Source organism: Heliangelus exortis, chromosome 3 (genome assembly GCF_036169615.1).
Source record: "Heliangelus exortis chromosome 3, bHelExo1.hap1, whole genome shotgun sequence".
NCBI lineage: Eukaryota > Metazoa > Chordata > Aves > Apodiformes > Trochilidae > Heliangelus > Heliangelus exortis.
Genome location: NC_092424.1, coordinates 44,191,049 through 44,209,717, shown reverse-complemented (window position 1 = coordinate 44,209,717; position 18,669 = coordinate 44,191,049). Strand labels below are relative to the sequence as shown.

General features: G+C 39.4%; 1 protein-coding gene across 4 annotated transcripts; it reads left to right on the top strand.

The window, feature by feature from the left end:
- The first annotated feature begins 356 nt into the window (after positions 1 to 356).
- On the top strand, positions 357 to 17,927 carry CFAP36 (cilia and flagella associated protein 36). 4 transcript variants are annotated; one of them, XM_071740377.1, is made up of 10 exons: positions 357 to 519; positions 5,326 to 5,390; positions 6,279 to 6,380; positions 7,222 to 7,336; positions 8,019 to 8,106; positions 8,942 to 9,014; positions 10,877 to 11,003; positions 15,886 to 16,055; positions 16,481 to 16,636; positions 17,041 to 17,158. In XM_071740377.1, the coding sequence occupies exons 1-10, from the start codon at positions 402 to 404 to the stop codon at positions 17,065 to 17,067; spliced, it is 1,041 nt and encodes a 346-aa protein (XP_071596478.1). In that variant the 5' UTR covers positions 357 to 401; the 3' UTR covers positions 17,068 to 17,158. The 4 variants fall into 4 exon arrangements, with proteins under 4 accessions (XP_071596478.1, XP_071596479.1, XP_071596476.1 ...); XM_071740375.1 differs by lacking the exon at positions 17,041 to 17,158 and adding an exon at positions 17,775 to 17,927 and having other exon boundaries at positions 359 to 519; XM_071740376.1 differs by lacking the exon at positions 17,041 to 17,158 and adding an exon at positions 17,775 to 17,927 and having other exon boundaries at positions 360 to 519; positions 8,942 to 8,993.
- Positions 17,928 to 18,669: the final 742 nt, after the last annotated feature.

Here is an 18,669-nt window from a genome sequence, read left to right as displayed (position 1 = left end):
CCTCTTGGCGCATGGGGCACATGGGGCACTATCCCCAGCTTACCCCAATTTACCTCACCGCTAAAGCACCACCGCTTCATGTCACAGGCGCATCCACCTTCACCCCAGGACGGTTAACTGGCATAGCAGGCCTCCTTCCCACTCTAACTCCTAATACCCAGGTTTTGCTGCCAGCCAACCCGCAGCTCCCTTAAAGCCGTGATCTGATTACACACAATACCATCAGGACAGCCCTTGAAACCTCTCGCTCGCAACCGCCACCCCTCCGCCTCAGCAGAGCCGTTAACGACCGTTAACTGCCGCGGGGACGGGGCGGGCACGCGGGGTGCGCGGCCCACGTGACGCCGGTTGCTATAGCCACGGGCGAGCGCGCTCAACTCCTCCCTGCGGTGGCCCTGGCGATGGCGGCGGAGGAGGAGGAGGGAGACGTGGAGTGGGTGGTGGACACCATCGCCGGGTTCTTGCGAGGGCCCGCCTGGTCCATCCCCATCTTGGAGTTCATGGAGCAGAAGTGCGAGGGTGAGCGGCGGGGCCGGGCCGGGCCGTCGACTTGGCGGTGGGGAGGAGTGAGCGCGTCCTCGGGCCCTCAGCCCCCTGAGGGCTGAGGGAACGGGACGGGACGGGACGGAGTGGCCTCAGCGCGGGCACATTCCGGGGGGGCGAGAGGCTGCTGGGCGCCGGGAGACTCCCGGGGCGGGGTACACGCTAGGCCCCGTCAGGTCTGCCGCCCTGGCCCCTCACACTGGTGCGGGCTCTCCCTGCGCTAGCCCTGGTGTTTTTGGGCCGGCAGCGTTTGGGACATCGAGGCGGTGTTGGTGAGCCCTCAGGCACTGTTCGGAAGCGATCCCCGCTGAAGGTTCGTCAGGCCTCTCATACCCTTTCCACCGGTTTTAGGGAGTAGTTGAAAAGCTGGTGTCCCCTGAGCAAGCCAGTTTTCAGCATGTGCCAATTTGCACTCATTAGCTCGCACAGGGGATTATGGCACAAGCTTACAGTGTGACACCTAAACGAGTTGGCTCCGCGGTGCATAATGCCCTGACGTGGCTAGAAAGCAGATATAGGCCTTTAATACTTTCAACAGCTAGATGCTTTTTCTCAGGAAACACGATAGCACAATTAAAATTACAGTCTGGTCAGCAGGACAGAAGAGTAGAAGGCCCAAAGTTCAGTTCCTGCAAGTTCGTGAATGCTGACAGTTAAGAGATGGGAAACATTAAGTTAGTACCTCCCAAAAAATAATATCGCTAAAAGTCAACAGTTATTAGTAATGTTTTGTAGGCAATCCTGTGTGTGAATTTAGCTTGGAATTTAGCTTGGAAGCAACTACCTAAACATCCTTTTCTTCCTCCAGAAAGAGAGAAGGGAAATGATGGAATAATTTTGAGAACATCCCGGGTAAACTGGAAGTATGAGCAGTGAGAGGTAGACTTAGCTGGACCTGTACCTCTGTATAAAGATGTTGGAGGAGACCTGTATAGATGTATATAGCAAGAAAAGGAGAAAATAGACCTTCTGCAGTAGAGATTTGGCTAAATTGGTTCTGCTACTTAAAGAACAAATATTCTGCTACCGAAGAACACCTGGATGCTTATGGTAACAAAAGAATTACAATTTGGGCAAGTATGAAAGTGTTGCCTAGGTCCTTTAGAAAAAAAAGGAAGCTTTCTTTTGTGATTATTGGAAAAAAAAGTATGTTTGAGAACATGATGGTCTGTGATCCTACCCAGCCTGCAGACTTTCATACAAGAAGTGTTAAAGCGTGTTGCCAGAGACTAATTTCTGTGGCTACTATGAATAAAATCTGTTCTTTAGTTTCACTTGACAGAATGTAGAGTTCATTAATAATTTTAACTATAAAATACCAAAGTTGTGAAACCAACACTTCTGAATACATTTTATTTCCAGGGACTTACATCAAACTCAAAGTAGAATGGCTCTTTGTATTAAAATGTTCTATTACTGCTTCCTCCTCTCCATCCTGCTCTGAGCTTCAGAAAAGCTTCTGTCATGGTTGGCCTCAGCAGTACTTTATTTTTTTGTGCAGTGGTTCTTGAGGGTCCACTAAGGATTTTTATTTCGTATTTGGTGAAACAGACTGATTCAAATATCAGCTTCTAAACAAGTTGCTTCTCAGTAACTCTGAATTGTTTCTACCCTTCTCAAGCTTTGCATAAGGCAATATCATTGTGAGTATGAACACTTTTCCCTAGGACACTGGAAAATGAGATAGGTAAATGTTCTCAGCGCTGCATCTAGAGTGCAGCACAGAAATCTAGTATAGAAGTATGCTCAGGGAAAGTCTGCCTAAACTTAAGCATTCTGATTATCACTCAAGGGGTCTGGGTTTAGTAATTGGGGCAATCAATTATCCCTCTCTGGAGCAATGATCTCTCTTTAGAAGGTTGAGGAGAATTTACTGGCAGTAAGAAGATTTATGGAATCTCTAAATTTCCACATAGTACGAGGCAGGCTTATATAATAGTCACTTTCTGCCCCTTGTAGTTTGTTTCTACAGATGAAACTGGAGGAAAAAAGTAGAGAATTCACTTGCAATAGGTGATATTCCGAGGTATCATTCGTGCTACAGAGTGCTGTTAGACAACTCTCAGAAGCTAGAGAAAAAAGGAAAGGCTGAAGTGTTATTGCAATGCTATGGGTGCTAAGAATCACAGTTAAAGGAATTTGATGATATTTGAATTATTGCAGATACCTGTGCTATTTGCTTCTCCTGTCTATAAGTGTACAATGCTGATTCCACTGCTTTTTTTTTTTTTAGATATTTTGTCAGGACAGAATTATTTTTAAATATTTTGATTAACTGACAAGAATTTGTGATTTCTTAAAAATAGAACTTGAATTTTGTAACTGGTATGGAAGGAATTTATTTTGAAACTGTAGTTACTTGCACCAAGTCCTTGCACTTCAACTTATAAACATTTCTACTGGTTTTCTATCTGTTGATAACTGCTTTCTCTCTCTCCTGCTTTTTAGGGACTTCATTAATTTATCATGGCCTGATTAATTTCCTTCTTTGCGGGTGTGAAACTGCAATTAAATCCATGGATATGTAAGGCAAAAGGGCTTTTCAGTTCTATTCACATGTTTCAGGGTATTAAATGGAACCTCATTTGGACGTAGATAAGCTTGATAATAGTTCTGAGTACCAGAAGGTAAAGACAAGGTGCAGAAGGAATAAACATACTGTTGGCAGTGACTCTCATCTCTCCCAGTACAGAGCCCCCTCACCAGTCGGTGAGGATGGGGGAAGAAAGAGTTCCCTCAGGTTTGCTTAGCAGCTCTTGTCTGGGGGGTGAAATGAGTCAATGGCTCAGTTTGTCAGGGAGAACTCAAACTTGACTTAAGCTCATCCCGTGTGAGGGTCCTAGTGAAGATTTCAACTTAACAGGAAAATTACGAGTTTGTCTCATAGGATATCTGGCTTCCCTGGATTACCTAAATATGCTTGTTCTTCAGATCTTTGTTTCTGCTGTGTTATCAAAGACTGTGTGCCAGAATCTTAGAAGAAAATAATAACAGCATGCTTTAGGAGATCTACTCAAGAAAATCCAGGGTCTCCATTCAAAGTACCCCTTAATGCTACTTACAGGAAATGCTGACTACAGTTGGCTTTACTTGGTACATAATTTCATCCTCTTTTTGTCCAAAGCCTGAGAACAGAGCAGGTTTTCCATGGTGCTTTCCGTGTTGTCCTGCAGCTGTGGAAGGAGGAGAACTTGGAAGCATCCCCTGGCAGTGTAAGGCTAACTGTTGGTATGGATGCTCACTGAAGAGTGACATATCTGTGTCACCCTTCTCTAGGGTGCCCAGGACAGGAAGGAACAGCATGAGGTAGAAGGGAACAAGAGAAACCAAGACAGAGGTTGAGGTCTGCAAGAGATTCCCCAGAGGGGAGGAGACGCAGAAGACAGCAGAGGCAGAAAAGTGTCTTCACCCTCTTGGATGTGTTAATAAGGTGGTCACCATAGGAGCTGAATTTTTTTTTAGAGTAAGATTTATAGTACTTGTTCTATCATTTAAATTTATTTAAATACTTTATTTAGATATTTTTAAAGCTTTTTTTCTTTTTTAAAAATCCCTTCACTAAAAAAAAATTCACTAGTGCAAAAATGAAACAAAAGCAAATGTTGTTTTCCCAAATTATGTAGTTGAAAAAGCAAGTTTCCTTTGCTTATTTAGAGGACCTGGACTGTTTGATTAGATTTCTGTCATTGCACTGCTGTAAGCTATGAGAAAGTGATGCAAGTACTTTCTGGTTTAGGAAACACCTTATCCAGGTTCAGAGCAACCTTGCTGTGTCACAGCTAGGGAATGATGCTTTCTAGAAGTCCCTCTAAATCTGTGTGGAAGTTACATGGATTCTATGTGTATCTGCATCATCTTCCATCAGAGAGGCCATATCTATACATGAAGAATAAATTACACTCATTCAGCAATTAAAGCAGAATTCCCATTCTTCAAATGACTTCAAATCATGCACCTGAGAAGCGTCTTGTCCAACAGATACGGGCTTATCTTGAAGGGGATTGAGGGAGCCTTAATTCTAAGCTTTTGCTTTAATTGCTAGGTTTTACGTTACCTCTTTTCATTGTTGACATTATAAAAATACAGATTAAAACTCTCCAAACCCTAGTTTTCAAATTTTCTTATTTTCTGCTTCCATCTCTTCAGCAATGTAGAGGTGGTTAGATTTATATTTTCAGTAAAGAGTTTTTAACATGAACTTATATAAATATGCTTAATATTGCTTGTACTATACAGGTGCCCAATTGTCTAAATTTAGATATAATTTAAAAAATAACTTACCTGTACTAGATATCCTTCTTGAAGTTATCTGCTTTTATTCAGTCAGGGTTCTCATTTTCCTGTATCACCTTGGCTTCTTGCTAAATGAACAGCACTTTAAAAATTTTGTTGTAAGTAGTTAATACATCTTCCACATAAATATATGCCAAGAGGAATTTCCTGTTTTATGTATGTCATCTGTCATCTTAGAACAACCTTATGCAAGTTCATATTCATGTGCTTATTTAAATCTTACTTTTTAGTGTGTGTATCTGCTGAATCCTAAACTGCTTAGCAATCTGCTTCTAGAATGAAGATACATTTCCCTGGTATTAAATTATGAAATTTAATTACAAAAATACATGCTTAGCCTGAATGTGTTTATTAATCATGGCCTATATTTTCATATATAATAGTTAATCTTTAAGGCATACGTTACTTTGTGTTGCCTGTTTCTTGTGCTAGTCCTTAAATACCAACTCCAAAATGTGTGTGGTGTTTTCTTTTTTCTTTCCCACACAGTTTTTGATGATGAAGAAGAAAGCAAGTTGTCTTACACAGAAATTTATCAGGAATACCAAGCTTTGGTGAGCATTATTCATTATTTATGGCAATTTTTAAAGAAATATAGTTTAATATGTTAGTCATATTTAGATGAACTTCTATTTGTGCTGTCTTTGTTGGTTAGGATTTTCTAATATTGCCTGTTGTGTTATTCAGAAATCTTTTGAATCACAGTTGTCATATGCATTTTTATGGTTAAGAACCAGATACATAGAAAAGAAACTTTAACACACAGTGATTTCTTCTATGCTGTATTTCTCACATTTCATTAACATTACTCTGCTAGCTAGAATACTGTATTTATAATCTTGATAATGTTTGTATTTTCTGCCAGGTTAAAATTACAAACAGCATGAACACATGTAGTCTAGAGTGTCTGAGAACATGTATAACATGTGAATGTGTGTTCACATAAGTGAACATGTGTTCAGTTAAGAGTCTCGTATATCTTTTGATTTAACTGTCGAGCATCAGAGAAAAAAAAAAACAGGACATTTTAATACTTGATGTTAAAAAGCATCAATATATAAATACAGACAAACATCCATTTTAGGTCTCACCTAGAAGGGTTTCAGGTATGCAGGCTGAAGCCTTTCATCCATAGGGAAAAAATTATGAGGAATACTAGTCAGGAGCCTGGGTAAGAGATAGAGAAGTGAGATTCTTGGGAGCTGGGGAAACTAAATTAAGTAGTAATCAAATTCAGCAATTAAAATGCTTGTTTTGAACAATTCATGGAAGTAAATAAAGCCTGACCTATCAGAAAAATTTGTCATAGTATTGCAATGATTTTCCTTCAAGTTAAAAAAGTACAATGTCAGCAGAAAAAAAGTAGACAATTGTGAAAAAAATAATCATAAGATTCTTGGGGAAAACCCTCCTAAATAGTAATACTTTATAATTTTTTACAGGTTGAAAAATTATTAGAAGATTATCTTAAAGAAGTTGGAATTAATGAGGAGAAATTTCAAGAGGCGTTTTCATCTCCTCTTGCAAAGACACACACTTCACAGGTAAATTTTCCTTTGCTTAGGTATATGTAGATTCAATTTTAGTTTTCTTGTTCAAAAGGCAATTTTCTTAAGCATAATTTGTTTATACTGTGAACTTTTGACCAGAAAAATATGCATCTTGAAATTAATGATAAATATTTGTGTGGTGTCAGGTACCTTTTGAGATCCATCTTCTATGCTTTGTTTTCCGAAAAAAACCTGTAAGCTTATGGTGTTCCTGCCATCTTTATTTGCATTTTTTTTCAGTGTTAATCTGTTTACAGTAGCAGGCAAACTTGAAGATTAAAACGATAGACTTGTCCCATAAAATAAAATATGTTTTCCTCTAATTTTATAATAAGAGAGTAAAAACAATAAGACAATCACTGGTCTTGAGAAGACAAGGCATGGTTAGGAAGCCTTCCACCTGTTCAAAGATATTTTCAGAACAGTCTCGGCTATACTGGGGGGAGGAGTGGGAGCTTCTGCTCCCAGTTTAAACTGTGTTTTGTTGACAGATCTCCTAGGTGGTAACAAGCTCCTTCAGAGTGCACAGTCCTCCTCAAGCTTACAGGTTTGTTCAGGAAGTCAAATGCTTTGCAGTTGTCAACTTACAATGGGAAACCCTTCAGGTTTTGTGATAGTAGTATTGGAGGCATGTTGATTCAGAGACATAAACCATCCAATTCTATTCATGATTATTAGCTCAACTTGTATGGCTGGAAAAATAGATAGGAGAATTAAATATCATTATTAAAAATGTGCACTACAGAATTTTAAATCTTAATACAATTTCAAGCGTATCAATGTGGTTATGATTTCTCTAGGCTTTTAAATTTTATGTGTATCTTCCCTCCCACAGGCTATTTTGCAAACAGTGTTGGCAGCAGAAGATTTTAGACTATTTAAAACAATGATGGTACAGAAAAATATGGAAATGCAATTGCAAGCCATTAGGATCATTAAAGAAAGAAATGGTAAGAAGTAGTAAATGTGGGGTTTGATCTTTTTAGCTTTCTTTTGATGGCTATGTAATCCATTCATGAGTACAGAATAATGGTTCGGTTCCAGGTCAAATTAATGGAAAGCATTCAGTAGATTTACTGAGACTGGGATGTCAGTACTTAGTCCTTGGCTTGTGCTGCCAGTGACATCTGCCTGTATTCTTTTATAAATTTACAGATACTTCAGTTCAGGTCTTATGTCTAAACTTTTCTGTGAAACCACTTAGGTTTTTTGTGCAATAATTTTGGTGATGACTTTGAGTGTTAAAGCAATTACAGCAGTTCATACACAGTGACTGTATTGCTGGTTTGAACTGTGCTACTTGCATAGCAGTGATGCTGTACTATCTGCTGTTGTTACGTTGCAAGTTACACTGTAAGAGTTGCATATGGAAAATTCTGTGTAGAAAGCAGAAGTTAGAGAATTCATCATGATAAAACATAAATGTATTTAAAGAAGATAAAATAATTTGCACCCAACTTTGCTGCTCTGTTGGTGTTGCCAAAAGGATTTTCATCTACCCACTCCTTTCTTCCATGTCTTTAGTTTTACCTTTTCTTTTCCTTTCTCCTCTCTGCCTTAAAAATGGTGCCAAATAGAGAACAAAAATAATTTTCTTTAGATTAAAGCATACATTTTGCCATGTTTTTATAGGTGTGTTGCCTGAGTGTTTGACAGAGGGTACCGATGTATTCAGTGAAATTGAAGAAGAAGAAATGAAAATACTAAGGGAGGTTCTAAGGTAAAAATGAATCAGTCCTACTTAGTACAGCCTAATACCTTTAGGCTTTTCCAGGAAACTGCCTTCACTTGATAGATGACATGAATATTCTTGTCAAAATCCTACCTAAGAGAAAATGAATGGTGCTAGACAGTGGGTGTGATGAGGACACTGACAGAGAATGGCTCCACCATCATGAACCATCTTGGCGATGCCTGGAATAATGTGCAACTTTAAGAGCCCAATCATTTCTCTTCTCCCCTGCATCTCCATACAAACCTAAAGTTAGATCTGGGTTAAATGTCTCTGGACAATAGGAGGAGCACACTTGCTGTAATCCATTCAGGGAACACCCTCAACATTAAAACCTTGGAAAGGCAAATTCTGCTTTTGCAGTAAGCATTAATCCTCTCTACAGCTTCATTCTTAGTGGTGTTCAGTGACTGTTGCTATGATTTAAGAAGGTGTGTAAGGACTGATATAACTTGCGTAGATTTTCCTCCACTCCCAGTTCACACATGTATAAGTATAATCTTAAATAATAGCAGAGTAATCCATTCAGATTATATTAAATTATGCTATTTCCCCTCTAAATTCTGAAAAAACTTCTTGTCCATAACCCTTCAAATGAAACATGAACAAAAAACTGAGGATAGAGGGTTCTGTGGTTCATAATTATTTATGTATATTAAGAGTGCATTGTAATTTAAGTCATGGAAGTATTTTGGAAATAAACAAATTTATATTCCCTTGTAATTATTTTGATAGTCCTCCAATATTTAAGCGTTGCTAATTTTACCTAAAAGTCATCGCTACTAAAGAAGTCTTGAATATTTACTTGTATTTTGTATTACAGGAAGTCAAAGGAAGAATATGACACAGAGCAAGAAAGGAAGAGGTCTGAAGAAGTGAGTATCTTACCTTTTCAGGTGAATTATGCTGATGAATCAGAAATACTTGTGGTATTGCTGTCCAGGGTGTTGACTGTATGAATTTTTTAAGGCAGTGTGTACTATCCTAAGCAAACAAAATCTCTGTCAGGAAGGTCTTGCCAATGCTTCTTCTTTGAAAGGTCTGCTCATTTGTTTATGCTATTCTTGGTGTTATAATTGACATGTGATACCATTACCATTAACTGTCAGCCATTTGGTTGATCATGTATGATAAGTGTATTCCTTCTTCAGTATCTGAATTCTAAAATCCCGGTAACGGATGTCAACCTTTCAGATCCAGTGAACATCTGAATTACTAATATTGTCAAGATCAAAGAGACTTCAAAGTGTAAGCTTCTTAGAGATTACAGCATTCATAATCCTTCAGGAATTTTAAGGATCACTTCAAACTCAGTATAGTTATTCATTAAGTCTGCACATGAACATAATCACCAGGAACCAGAAATCCTCTCCAAGTTAGATCATCACTTGGTCTCCATCAGAGTAAACCCTGTAGAAAGGTAATTGAATGTAAACAGCCTGGCTACATTGCCAGTAGTTCAGCAACTGAGAAACAAAGTGAAATGGAAATAATCTCAGTGGAATCATGGGAGTAACCCCTCCTTCACTGGGAAAACAAATAAAAATAGCTGGCTTTGTAGGCCATTTCAAGAGGGATCAGAATTGCTCTTCTGTCATAAGTAAATTGAGTATACTGAATATAAAAAGAGAAAGTGCTGTTTCTGCAGCCTGAACTGACAAAGGAGACCAAATGTAGGTACTACAGAGGTTGACACTTAATTTCCATTTTTCTCCCAAGTTCAAACCCATGGTTAGGTGCAGGTGATAGCTGTGCTACTGAGTGCAAGTTGCGAGTAGTTGGGATGTTCTGCCAAATAAAACCTCCCCCACTGTCTGAGACCACAGAAAAGTGGTGACAGAACTCTGCATTTTCATATTACAGTGATAGATTCCAGGAAACACATCATCTGTTCTATCTGATTTCTTAAAAATCAACTGGGAAATACAAGCTTTGGCTCATTTTAAGAATTCAAGTTGTATTTAGATGCAGGCTTATCCAAATCTTTATAGAACAGCCATGAATATTAATATTCTTGACAAAAAAGCCACACTGAGAGGGCCCAGTCACGTTGATGTGGACAGAGAAGGTATTGCTTATTGTTCATTAATATGTTTTTGTTAGAGAATGGTTTAATACAAAATAATATAAATATTTTGATGAATTCTGGGGGTTTCTAACATGAATTAGATGGCTGATGAACAGCATAGACATTTTCTGGGCAAATCCCAGCTAGCTTTACTACTTTCAGCTGTGGGTCGCATTGTCAAGACAAGTATAGATGTGTAACGACGGTGTCAGAGATTATCCAGACCTATTGTTTCCACTCAGCTATTTGTCTGTTTCTGTGGTAATTTCAGTGTATGGTCCAGGTTCTTTTACTGTATTACATTTTTCTGGGTGGACAGACATGAAGGTCTCAGGCAAAGTGTGACAAAAAAATCTCTTTACGTTACCTATTTGTAGCTGGGGAAAAAAACCCAAACCTGATTTATCTAATCTAAATTCTCACTGTTGAGTAGGGAACAGGTCTTGAACTAAAGTAAAAAATGCTGATTTATGACTACATATAGTAAGAACCTTCTATTAGTAAAACAAAGCAAGTATTTTGCTTTTATTAACTTTGACAATGCAGGATGTAGTGTAAACAACACAATTATGACTGAAAGTGCTTTTGAGAGAAGTTCTTATTGGAGCTTTCTTTGTGTTGACAGTTTAATGCCTGAAATACAGTGCCAGGAAATGTAATGATTGTTTTTGTTTGTTATTTAAATTTAAGGCACGTGACAAACATAAATCACCAGATGTAACCCACAGCTTTCCAGGAGAGTCAAGAGAAGCTGTAAAAGTTAAGGAGCCTACTGAGGCAGCTGGTCGTTCTGAAGAAACTCCAAAAGTTCCATTAGGTAATTTTATGGAATAATGCAATGCTGAGTGTGCAAAGTAATGCTGTTTTCCAGTCACTGAAGGGTCCATTCATACCAAGATTTTAAGAACTTGGTTGGGGTAAGGCTGTGAGTTAAATGATCCTAGCTTTGACTTAGCCCTGCTTTGCAGGGTATTTGCACAGGATGACGTGCCAAAATGCCTTCCAAGCTGCTTTGCTTTATTATTCCATGATGTTACAAGTCATCTCCAATTGGATGAGAAACATAGGAGTCAGCAGTTTTCATCTTTCAGTTTACTGTGCATATATAGTGCCATCACTGTGGAGAACCATATGTTCCCTGCAATTTACTTACAAAATTGTTTTCTCTCCTTTTAAAATGGCCTTTATGGACTTCATTTATAAGTGTACAACATTTCTTGATAGCAGTCGAGTATTTCTAAAAGAACCAACCTTAAACTGTTAAGATTCATTCAAGCTGAATTGTCAGACCACCAAACCAAATCTTTTTGCCATGGTTTGGGTTATTGTTACTCATTTTACTCTTTCCAATTTTAAGCTTTTATTTTTGAGTAGCAGTGTGACACATACCACCTGACAATACTAAGGAGAGCTCTTAAGTAGTCTTGAACTTAACCCAGGTTACATAGTGAGAATTGTCTGGATTGCTTTGTAGGTGATTATTGATGGGAGAGCAAGCTATTGCTTTACAGGAAGAAGGAAAAAAGAAATCACTGGTTGTGATGGAGGTGATCTTGGGGGGGCTTGTGCTGCAGCTAAAGCACAAAGATGCTGACCTGATAAGCAAAGCAGGAAAATTCTTAGATAATAAGCAACATGTGTATATGTGTGTACATTCAGACACATGTATAGGTATGTAGGTATATGTACAGACACGTATCTATGTAGGTATATGTAAGTGGTCTTCAAAAAGAGGTTGTACCTCAGTGATATTTGCTCTCTTAGTAGTTTGTGAAAAATTTGTAACCTAATATTCTAAGTTTACGACCAAGAACACAGTTCCAGTGTTGCAAAATAATAGTCTGGGCTGTCTTTAATTATGTTTTTCCTGTGTACAAGTGCTTGCCTTTGCATACATCCACACTGGAAGTTTCCATATCACAGACACTTCAGCTGGATGGATACTTTTAGCCTTGGTAGTACTTTTGGGGCATACTTGCTCCTTGCTTTTGCTTTAGATGGTTGTTAACAGATGGTGGCAGGACCCTCTGTTCTTTTAAACTGAGTTAGTGTCTTTCATATTAGGAAACTTAAAAGGAGTAAATTATGTCACTGACCTTTTAAATATATTTTCCCCCCTTCATTTTATTGCTTCTGTCATGCTGAAGTTTTGTTACATCTATTGGAACTCTTCTTCTCTCCACTCTTGGAAGCATGCAGGATGCCTGCAAGTGTATTCACATTCTTCTTTTCTCCAAGCCTGCTTTAACTTCTTTTATTTTTGCACAGTTGTGCCACCCTGTAGTGGCACCACTAAGCTATGTCTATCCTGAAAATATTCTGTCTTCAGGACTTTATCCCGTGCTTGAGAGACAGGAGATCTTTGAGATCTAGAGTCAAAGCTTCTTGGCACTGTGTGCAGCCCTTCTGTGCTGTCCAAGTGCCTGCCTGGCTGGTGCTGAGCGTTCCCTTGCTCTTTAAATGCCAAAGAAAAGTCTACAAAAAATCTACAAAAAGTTCACCTCTTTGGAAATCTTCATTGTCCTTGTAGACCTGGCATCTTGTGGCAGCATAGCTGTCCAAAGAGGGTGCTGAGAATGTTTTTCCCAGCTTATCTTCTGGTGTCACCTGATAGAAAAGTGGTTTTGGTTAGTGATGGCAAAACTCCAGAAGAATCTTTTTCCAGACTCCTTTTGAATCAAGGACCAGCCTCCAGACCTGCTTCAAAAACATGGCCTCCCAACTAAAGGTTGGGATAATGGGATAACGTCCTCTGCCTTGACTTGCTTCCTCTTAGTGCCAGATACAGCCCTGGGAATGGAAACAGCACGAATTTTTCACCAACAGTTTGTGCCCCTCTGTGATGGCAGAGGAGCAGCAGCAGCTGCTCAAGGCAGAGGGATCTTTGTGGATCCCAGACCCTTTGCTCAGCTCCTGGTTCTGTGTTCTAATTGATTGCATTTGTTACCAAGGAACAGGACAGGTTGCCTTTCTCAGCCCAAGTCTGTGGAGGAATCCTGTATCTGGAGAGTATCATCTGATTTGGCAACACTGCCCTTGCATGAACTAGTTCTCATAGGAAAAGAAAGAGCTTTTTTTCTTTTTTTTTTTTCATTCCCTCCAGCCTGGCATGCTATTTCAGATACACAGTGGTTTTCTTTGCTGCCCTTCACCTTGAGAACCAAGATTTCAGTTTGTGGACTCCTTGAAGTGTTTCACAGTATGATGAATTCAAATTTAATGGTAGTTGTCTTGATTTTCTTAATTTCACTAGAGCTTCTCGTGAGTGGAGATCAGAGGTTGTCTAGGCTACAGTGACCACAAGGCAATTGAGTTCAAAATCTCTGTAGACAAGAGGAAAACTGTCAGCAAAATTTCAACACTGGACATGAGGATAGCAGACTTCAAGCTGCTCAGGAAGCTTCTGAGTCATGTCCCCCAGGAAAATATTTTTGCAGGTGCTGGAGTTCATAAGTGCTGGTCACTTTTTAAACAACACCTCCTAAAGGCGCAGGAGCAGACAATTCCAAAATGTCAGAAGTCAAGCAGATGAGGCAGAAGACTGGCTTGGCTGAACAGGGATCTGCCCTTGCAAATAAGGAAAAAAAAAGAAGGTGTGTGCCCAGGAAGCTGGGTCAGGTGGTCTGGGAAGAATACAGAGATGATGCTAACTACTGTAGGGAGAAAATTTGAGTGGCCAAAGTTCAACTGGCCAAAACTTTGGGGGACAATAAAAAGAGTGTTTTCAAATACATTAGCAGCAAAAGGCAGTGTAGAAAACACTATCAGTCCTTTACAGGATAAGGAAAGTCACCTCACCAACAGGGATATAGGCAAAGCAGAGGTGTTTAATGCATTCTTTGTCTGTCTTTAACACTGATGATGGATCAAGGGGGCCTTAATGCCCAGAACTGGAAGACCATGACTGCAACAAGGATCAAATTTTATCTGACCCTAAACTTGTATGGGATCTGCTGCTATAGTTAGATACCTACAAGCCCATGGGGCATGATGGGATTCATCCAAGAATCCTCAATTGCTTATTGATGTCATTGCCAGGCCTCTCTTGATTGCTTTTGGAAGGTCCTGAGAATATGGAGAGATCCCAGTTGACTGGAAGCTGGGAAGCTGGTGTTGTTCCAGTATTCAAGAAGGGGAAGAAGGAGGACCATGGAAACTACAGGCCAGTCAGTCTAACTTCAGTGTCTACTAAAATTACGGAGAAGATTATCGTGGGAGGTATTGAAAAACACCTGGAGGACAATGCAGTCAGGCTGGCTTTATGAGGGAAATGTCCTGCTTGTCAAACTTAATTTCCTTTTATGATAAGGTGACCCACCTAGTAGATCAAGGGAAGCCAGTGGACATAGTATTTCTGGACTTCAGGATGGCTGTTGATACTGCTTCTCATAGAGTCCTCCTGGACAACCGTGCTATGCAATGGGTGAGCAACTGCCTCACAGGTCAAGCATAAAGAGTGACAGAGAATGGGGTAACATCAGGCTGGCAACTGGTTACTGGTGGGGTCCTGCAGGGCTCCATCACTGGTCAGTCCTCTTCAACATCTTCATCAATGGCTTGGATGCAACTTGGAATTCTAAGCAAGTTTGATGATCCAAAACTGGGAGGAGCTGTCTACTCCCTCAAGGGCAGGCAGGCCCTGCACATAGACTCCAACAGGTTAGAGGGATGGGCAGTCACCAACCACATGAAGTTTAACAAAGGCAAGTGGTGAATTCTGCACCAGGGCAAGCCTGGTGGCAAGTACAGACTGGGGAATGAGTGGCTGGAGAGGGACCTGGGGGTCCTGGCTGAGGGCAAAGTGAAGATGAGGCAGCAGTGTGCCCTGGCAGCCAGGGGGCCAGTGGTGTCCTGGGGTGCACCAAGCACCGCATCACCAACCCGACAAGGGAGGTGATTGTCCCACTCTGCTCTGCACTGGTACAGCCACACCTGGGGTACTGTGTGCAGTTTTGGGCACCACAGTATAGAGAAGACATCAAGCCTTTGGAGAGGATCCAAAGGAGAGTAACAAGGATGGCGAAGTGTCTGCAAGGGATGAGTTATGAAGAGCAGCTGAGGTCACTTGGATTGTTCAGTTTGGAGAAGAGGAGGCAGAGGGTCATTGCAGTATGTGGCTTCCTCATGAGGAGAAGAGATGGGACTGGCACTAATTTCTTCACTGTGACCAAAGACAGGGGAAACTGCAGAAAGCTGAATCAGGGGAGATTTAGGTTGGGTATCAGGAAAAGGTTTTTCACCCAGAGGGCAGTTAAGCAGTGGAACAAGCTCCCCAGGGAAGTGGTCACAGCACCAAGCCTGCCTGAGTTCAGGAAACATTTGGATGACGCTCTAAGGCACATGATGTGATTCTTGGAGTGCTCTACACAAAGACAGGAGTTGGACTTGATCCTGATGGTCCCTTCTAACTCAGCATATTCTATGATTCAGTGAAATAATTACATTCCAAGCATTTGACAATTTAAACTTCCTTGCCATAGAGTTACATAAGATGTAAAGCATTATTTAATTGCTCTCAGTGCAAATACAGTGTCTGTGTTCCTTAGAAGGAAGTTTTAGTAATAAAAATATGAGAAATACGATTTTGTTTTCTACTTCATCACAAGAGACACCACGCTATTGGTATAAACACCAGATTATTTTTTGTTTGATATATTTCTGTTCTTTCTAATTGTTTTCTATGTAAAATTGCTGCTTAGAGGAATCTCGGAAACCTGTGAGGGAAGACTTAAAACCAGTGCGCCCGTTGCCAAAAGGAACAGACAGCTTACCTCAGCCCTCTTCCACCAAAGGGAGAGATGACAGCAAGAAAAGGTCAGCTGGAAAATGTTCAGACAGTGCATCACAAAAAGCTGGAATGAAAGGACCTGTAAGTTTAAAACAAACAAACAAAAAAACCCCAACCCAACCATAGAACTAGAAATGAAGAAAGACATGATTACATTTCAAATATATATTTAAGACAATACTACTTTTAAATAGATACTTCCTATTATTGTAACCAGGTGGATAGGGGACTTAGGTGGGGTGTTTTTTTTTTTAAATCAGTATGCAAATACTGTTCTATGTTATTCACCAGTTTAATGTTCATAAAGTTCAGATCATCAGTCTCGGTTTAGAATCAAACTCAGCCTTTGTTCTGTGATAATTTCTTAGTAGACAGCTCTGGCCTAAAACTTTAACTTGACTTTTTTCTCAGCAAGTAATTTTGGAGGCAAATATGATGCAAATGCTTTCATCTCATGTAACGTGTACCAAAATTTATTGCAAAATTAATTTAAAAAAAAATTCCAGGATTTATCAGAACTTGAAAAACAGGAGCTAAAGCAACGAGAGGATTACCTAAAGAAAAAACGAGACACACTGATGGCTACAAAGAAAGAGTCAAGGAACAGTGTACCATTACCAACAAACACAGGCCAGAAGGAAGAGGAATCATCTCCAAAAGAGGTGAAAGATTCAAACATTTTAATCATCCCTGCCCACTTTTATACAAAACAGAGGATTCAGTGAATATGTCTATGGTGCTGTTGAATATTGTAGCAAGATAAAATAAAACCAGGGAGGGAAAGTTGAGAGGCAGTATTTTCACATTACTGTTTTTGCACAAGCTTATAGGCTAGAAATTTTAGTGATTAATTTAATGTTATTTTGTTTCAAGATCATTAAGTCCTCATGATTTAAGTTTATGAACATCTAAAATGCTGGTTCTCTCATCATCTGTGACCTATTGTTTGGGCTCCTCCAAATCTCTGGCTTTTTTTCCCAGCTGAAATGGTAAAAAACATTTTTCTTTTGCAGAGTCCTTATTTTAAAGGTAAAACATTTGCTCCCCTCTTTTCTTTTCTTCTCAGAGTTCTGTGCCTATTTCAGATGAATAAACCTTGATTTCCAGCAATCAGCTGCTGAAATAGAAGAGAAGCCCTATGAATATAGAGGTCCTTATCAGAAAAAACCCACACTTAAACCCTATTTTTTTGTTTGGTTAATCATTGTTACAGTTAATATGACTTAATGCATTTACCACAAATAGGTCTGGTCTACAGTTAAGAAATGCTTGAAAAGTAGACACGAATGAGAACTAGAAGACCTTAGTCCCCCTCTAAAACAATTAAACCAGCTATGTTTAAAAAGACAGAAAAAACCCCACCACAAAACCAAAAGCACAATAAAAAATCATGACTCTTCTTCGCAGAGCATGTACTGAAGACCAAGGACCTTCTGTTGCCTCAGGTATTTTTCAGAGCTGCTGAACATTTTATTAAGCTCGGAACATGCCTAAAATGCTGCTGATGGGGGAACTTGCAGAACAACTAAGCAGGACAGTTTTGAGCTGAGGTTATGCCTCTCAAAAAAATAGCTAAAGTGCAGCAGAAAAAAGGCCAATGGATGTAAAGAGCCAGTTTCAAGACATGGAATTGTAGTATTTTAACTCATTCTGGAGAGTGTGAGCTTGAAAGGCTGCTTCTTGTTGGAGAAGCTGTGCGTCAGCACCTGGATCTGGTTCCCATGTTGCTTAGTAGTTATTGAAGGTCAGGGCACCTCCAGTAAAACCATGCAGTACATTGCAGTGTCCTCTTGTTTTTAGGAAATGACAGAAGAGAAGCAAAGATTACTACAGAAGAGGAAAATGCTTGCAGAAAAACTAAAAGAAGAAGTTATTAATAAGCGGTAATTTTCAGAAGCTCATTGCAAACTCCATGAATATAAGTATGTTTTTAGAATAAATTATATAATCAATGATTGAATGGATTTGTTTTCCAATATTAGACAACTTTCAGACAAGCTTTTCAATAATTTATATATAAAAAAATATTTAAAATTACATTGCAATACACTAAAGCCACTTATTAACCGAAATGCTGGAAACTCATTGACTTTCACAGGAACATATTGAACAGTGGGGTCATTTATCACCCATGCAGCAGACTGATTTTCTAACTACTGGCCTCAGCCACTTGGTGTTACATAGAACCAAAGCAGACTGAGGTCTGTTAAAATAATTCTTTCATCAGCAGGTCTCAGTGAGTTAAAACTTTTAACTTTTTTATTTAAAAAATTGTAGAACCTCTGTTAGTCTTATAAAAAAATACTATTTTTCAGCTGTGCAATGTAATAAAGTCTAATTTCACAAGGAAGTGCAACTATGACCATCTTCTTTTTGAGAAACGGGTAACAACTTAAAGCTGAAGCATTTCCACATTAACTCGGAATTATCTTGTTTTACATACATTTTGGGGCTGTTTACCTTAGGTCCAATTTTGCTATAAATGGTAAATTAGTTGATTAGTTGATTAGTGCTAGGTAAATTAGTTGATTTAGTTGCAAAGTAAAAGCTAGGGATGTGAGCAGCAATTTTTTTTCCAAGTAGAAGTCTTTAAGAAATCTTGTTCACTGGTTTGGCTTTGGCAGAGTTAAAATGAAGCTTCTTAAGCTGAAACTTTGCATGGTGTCATTGCACATCCAGGTGAAACAGTTGCTCA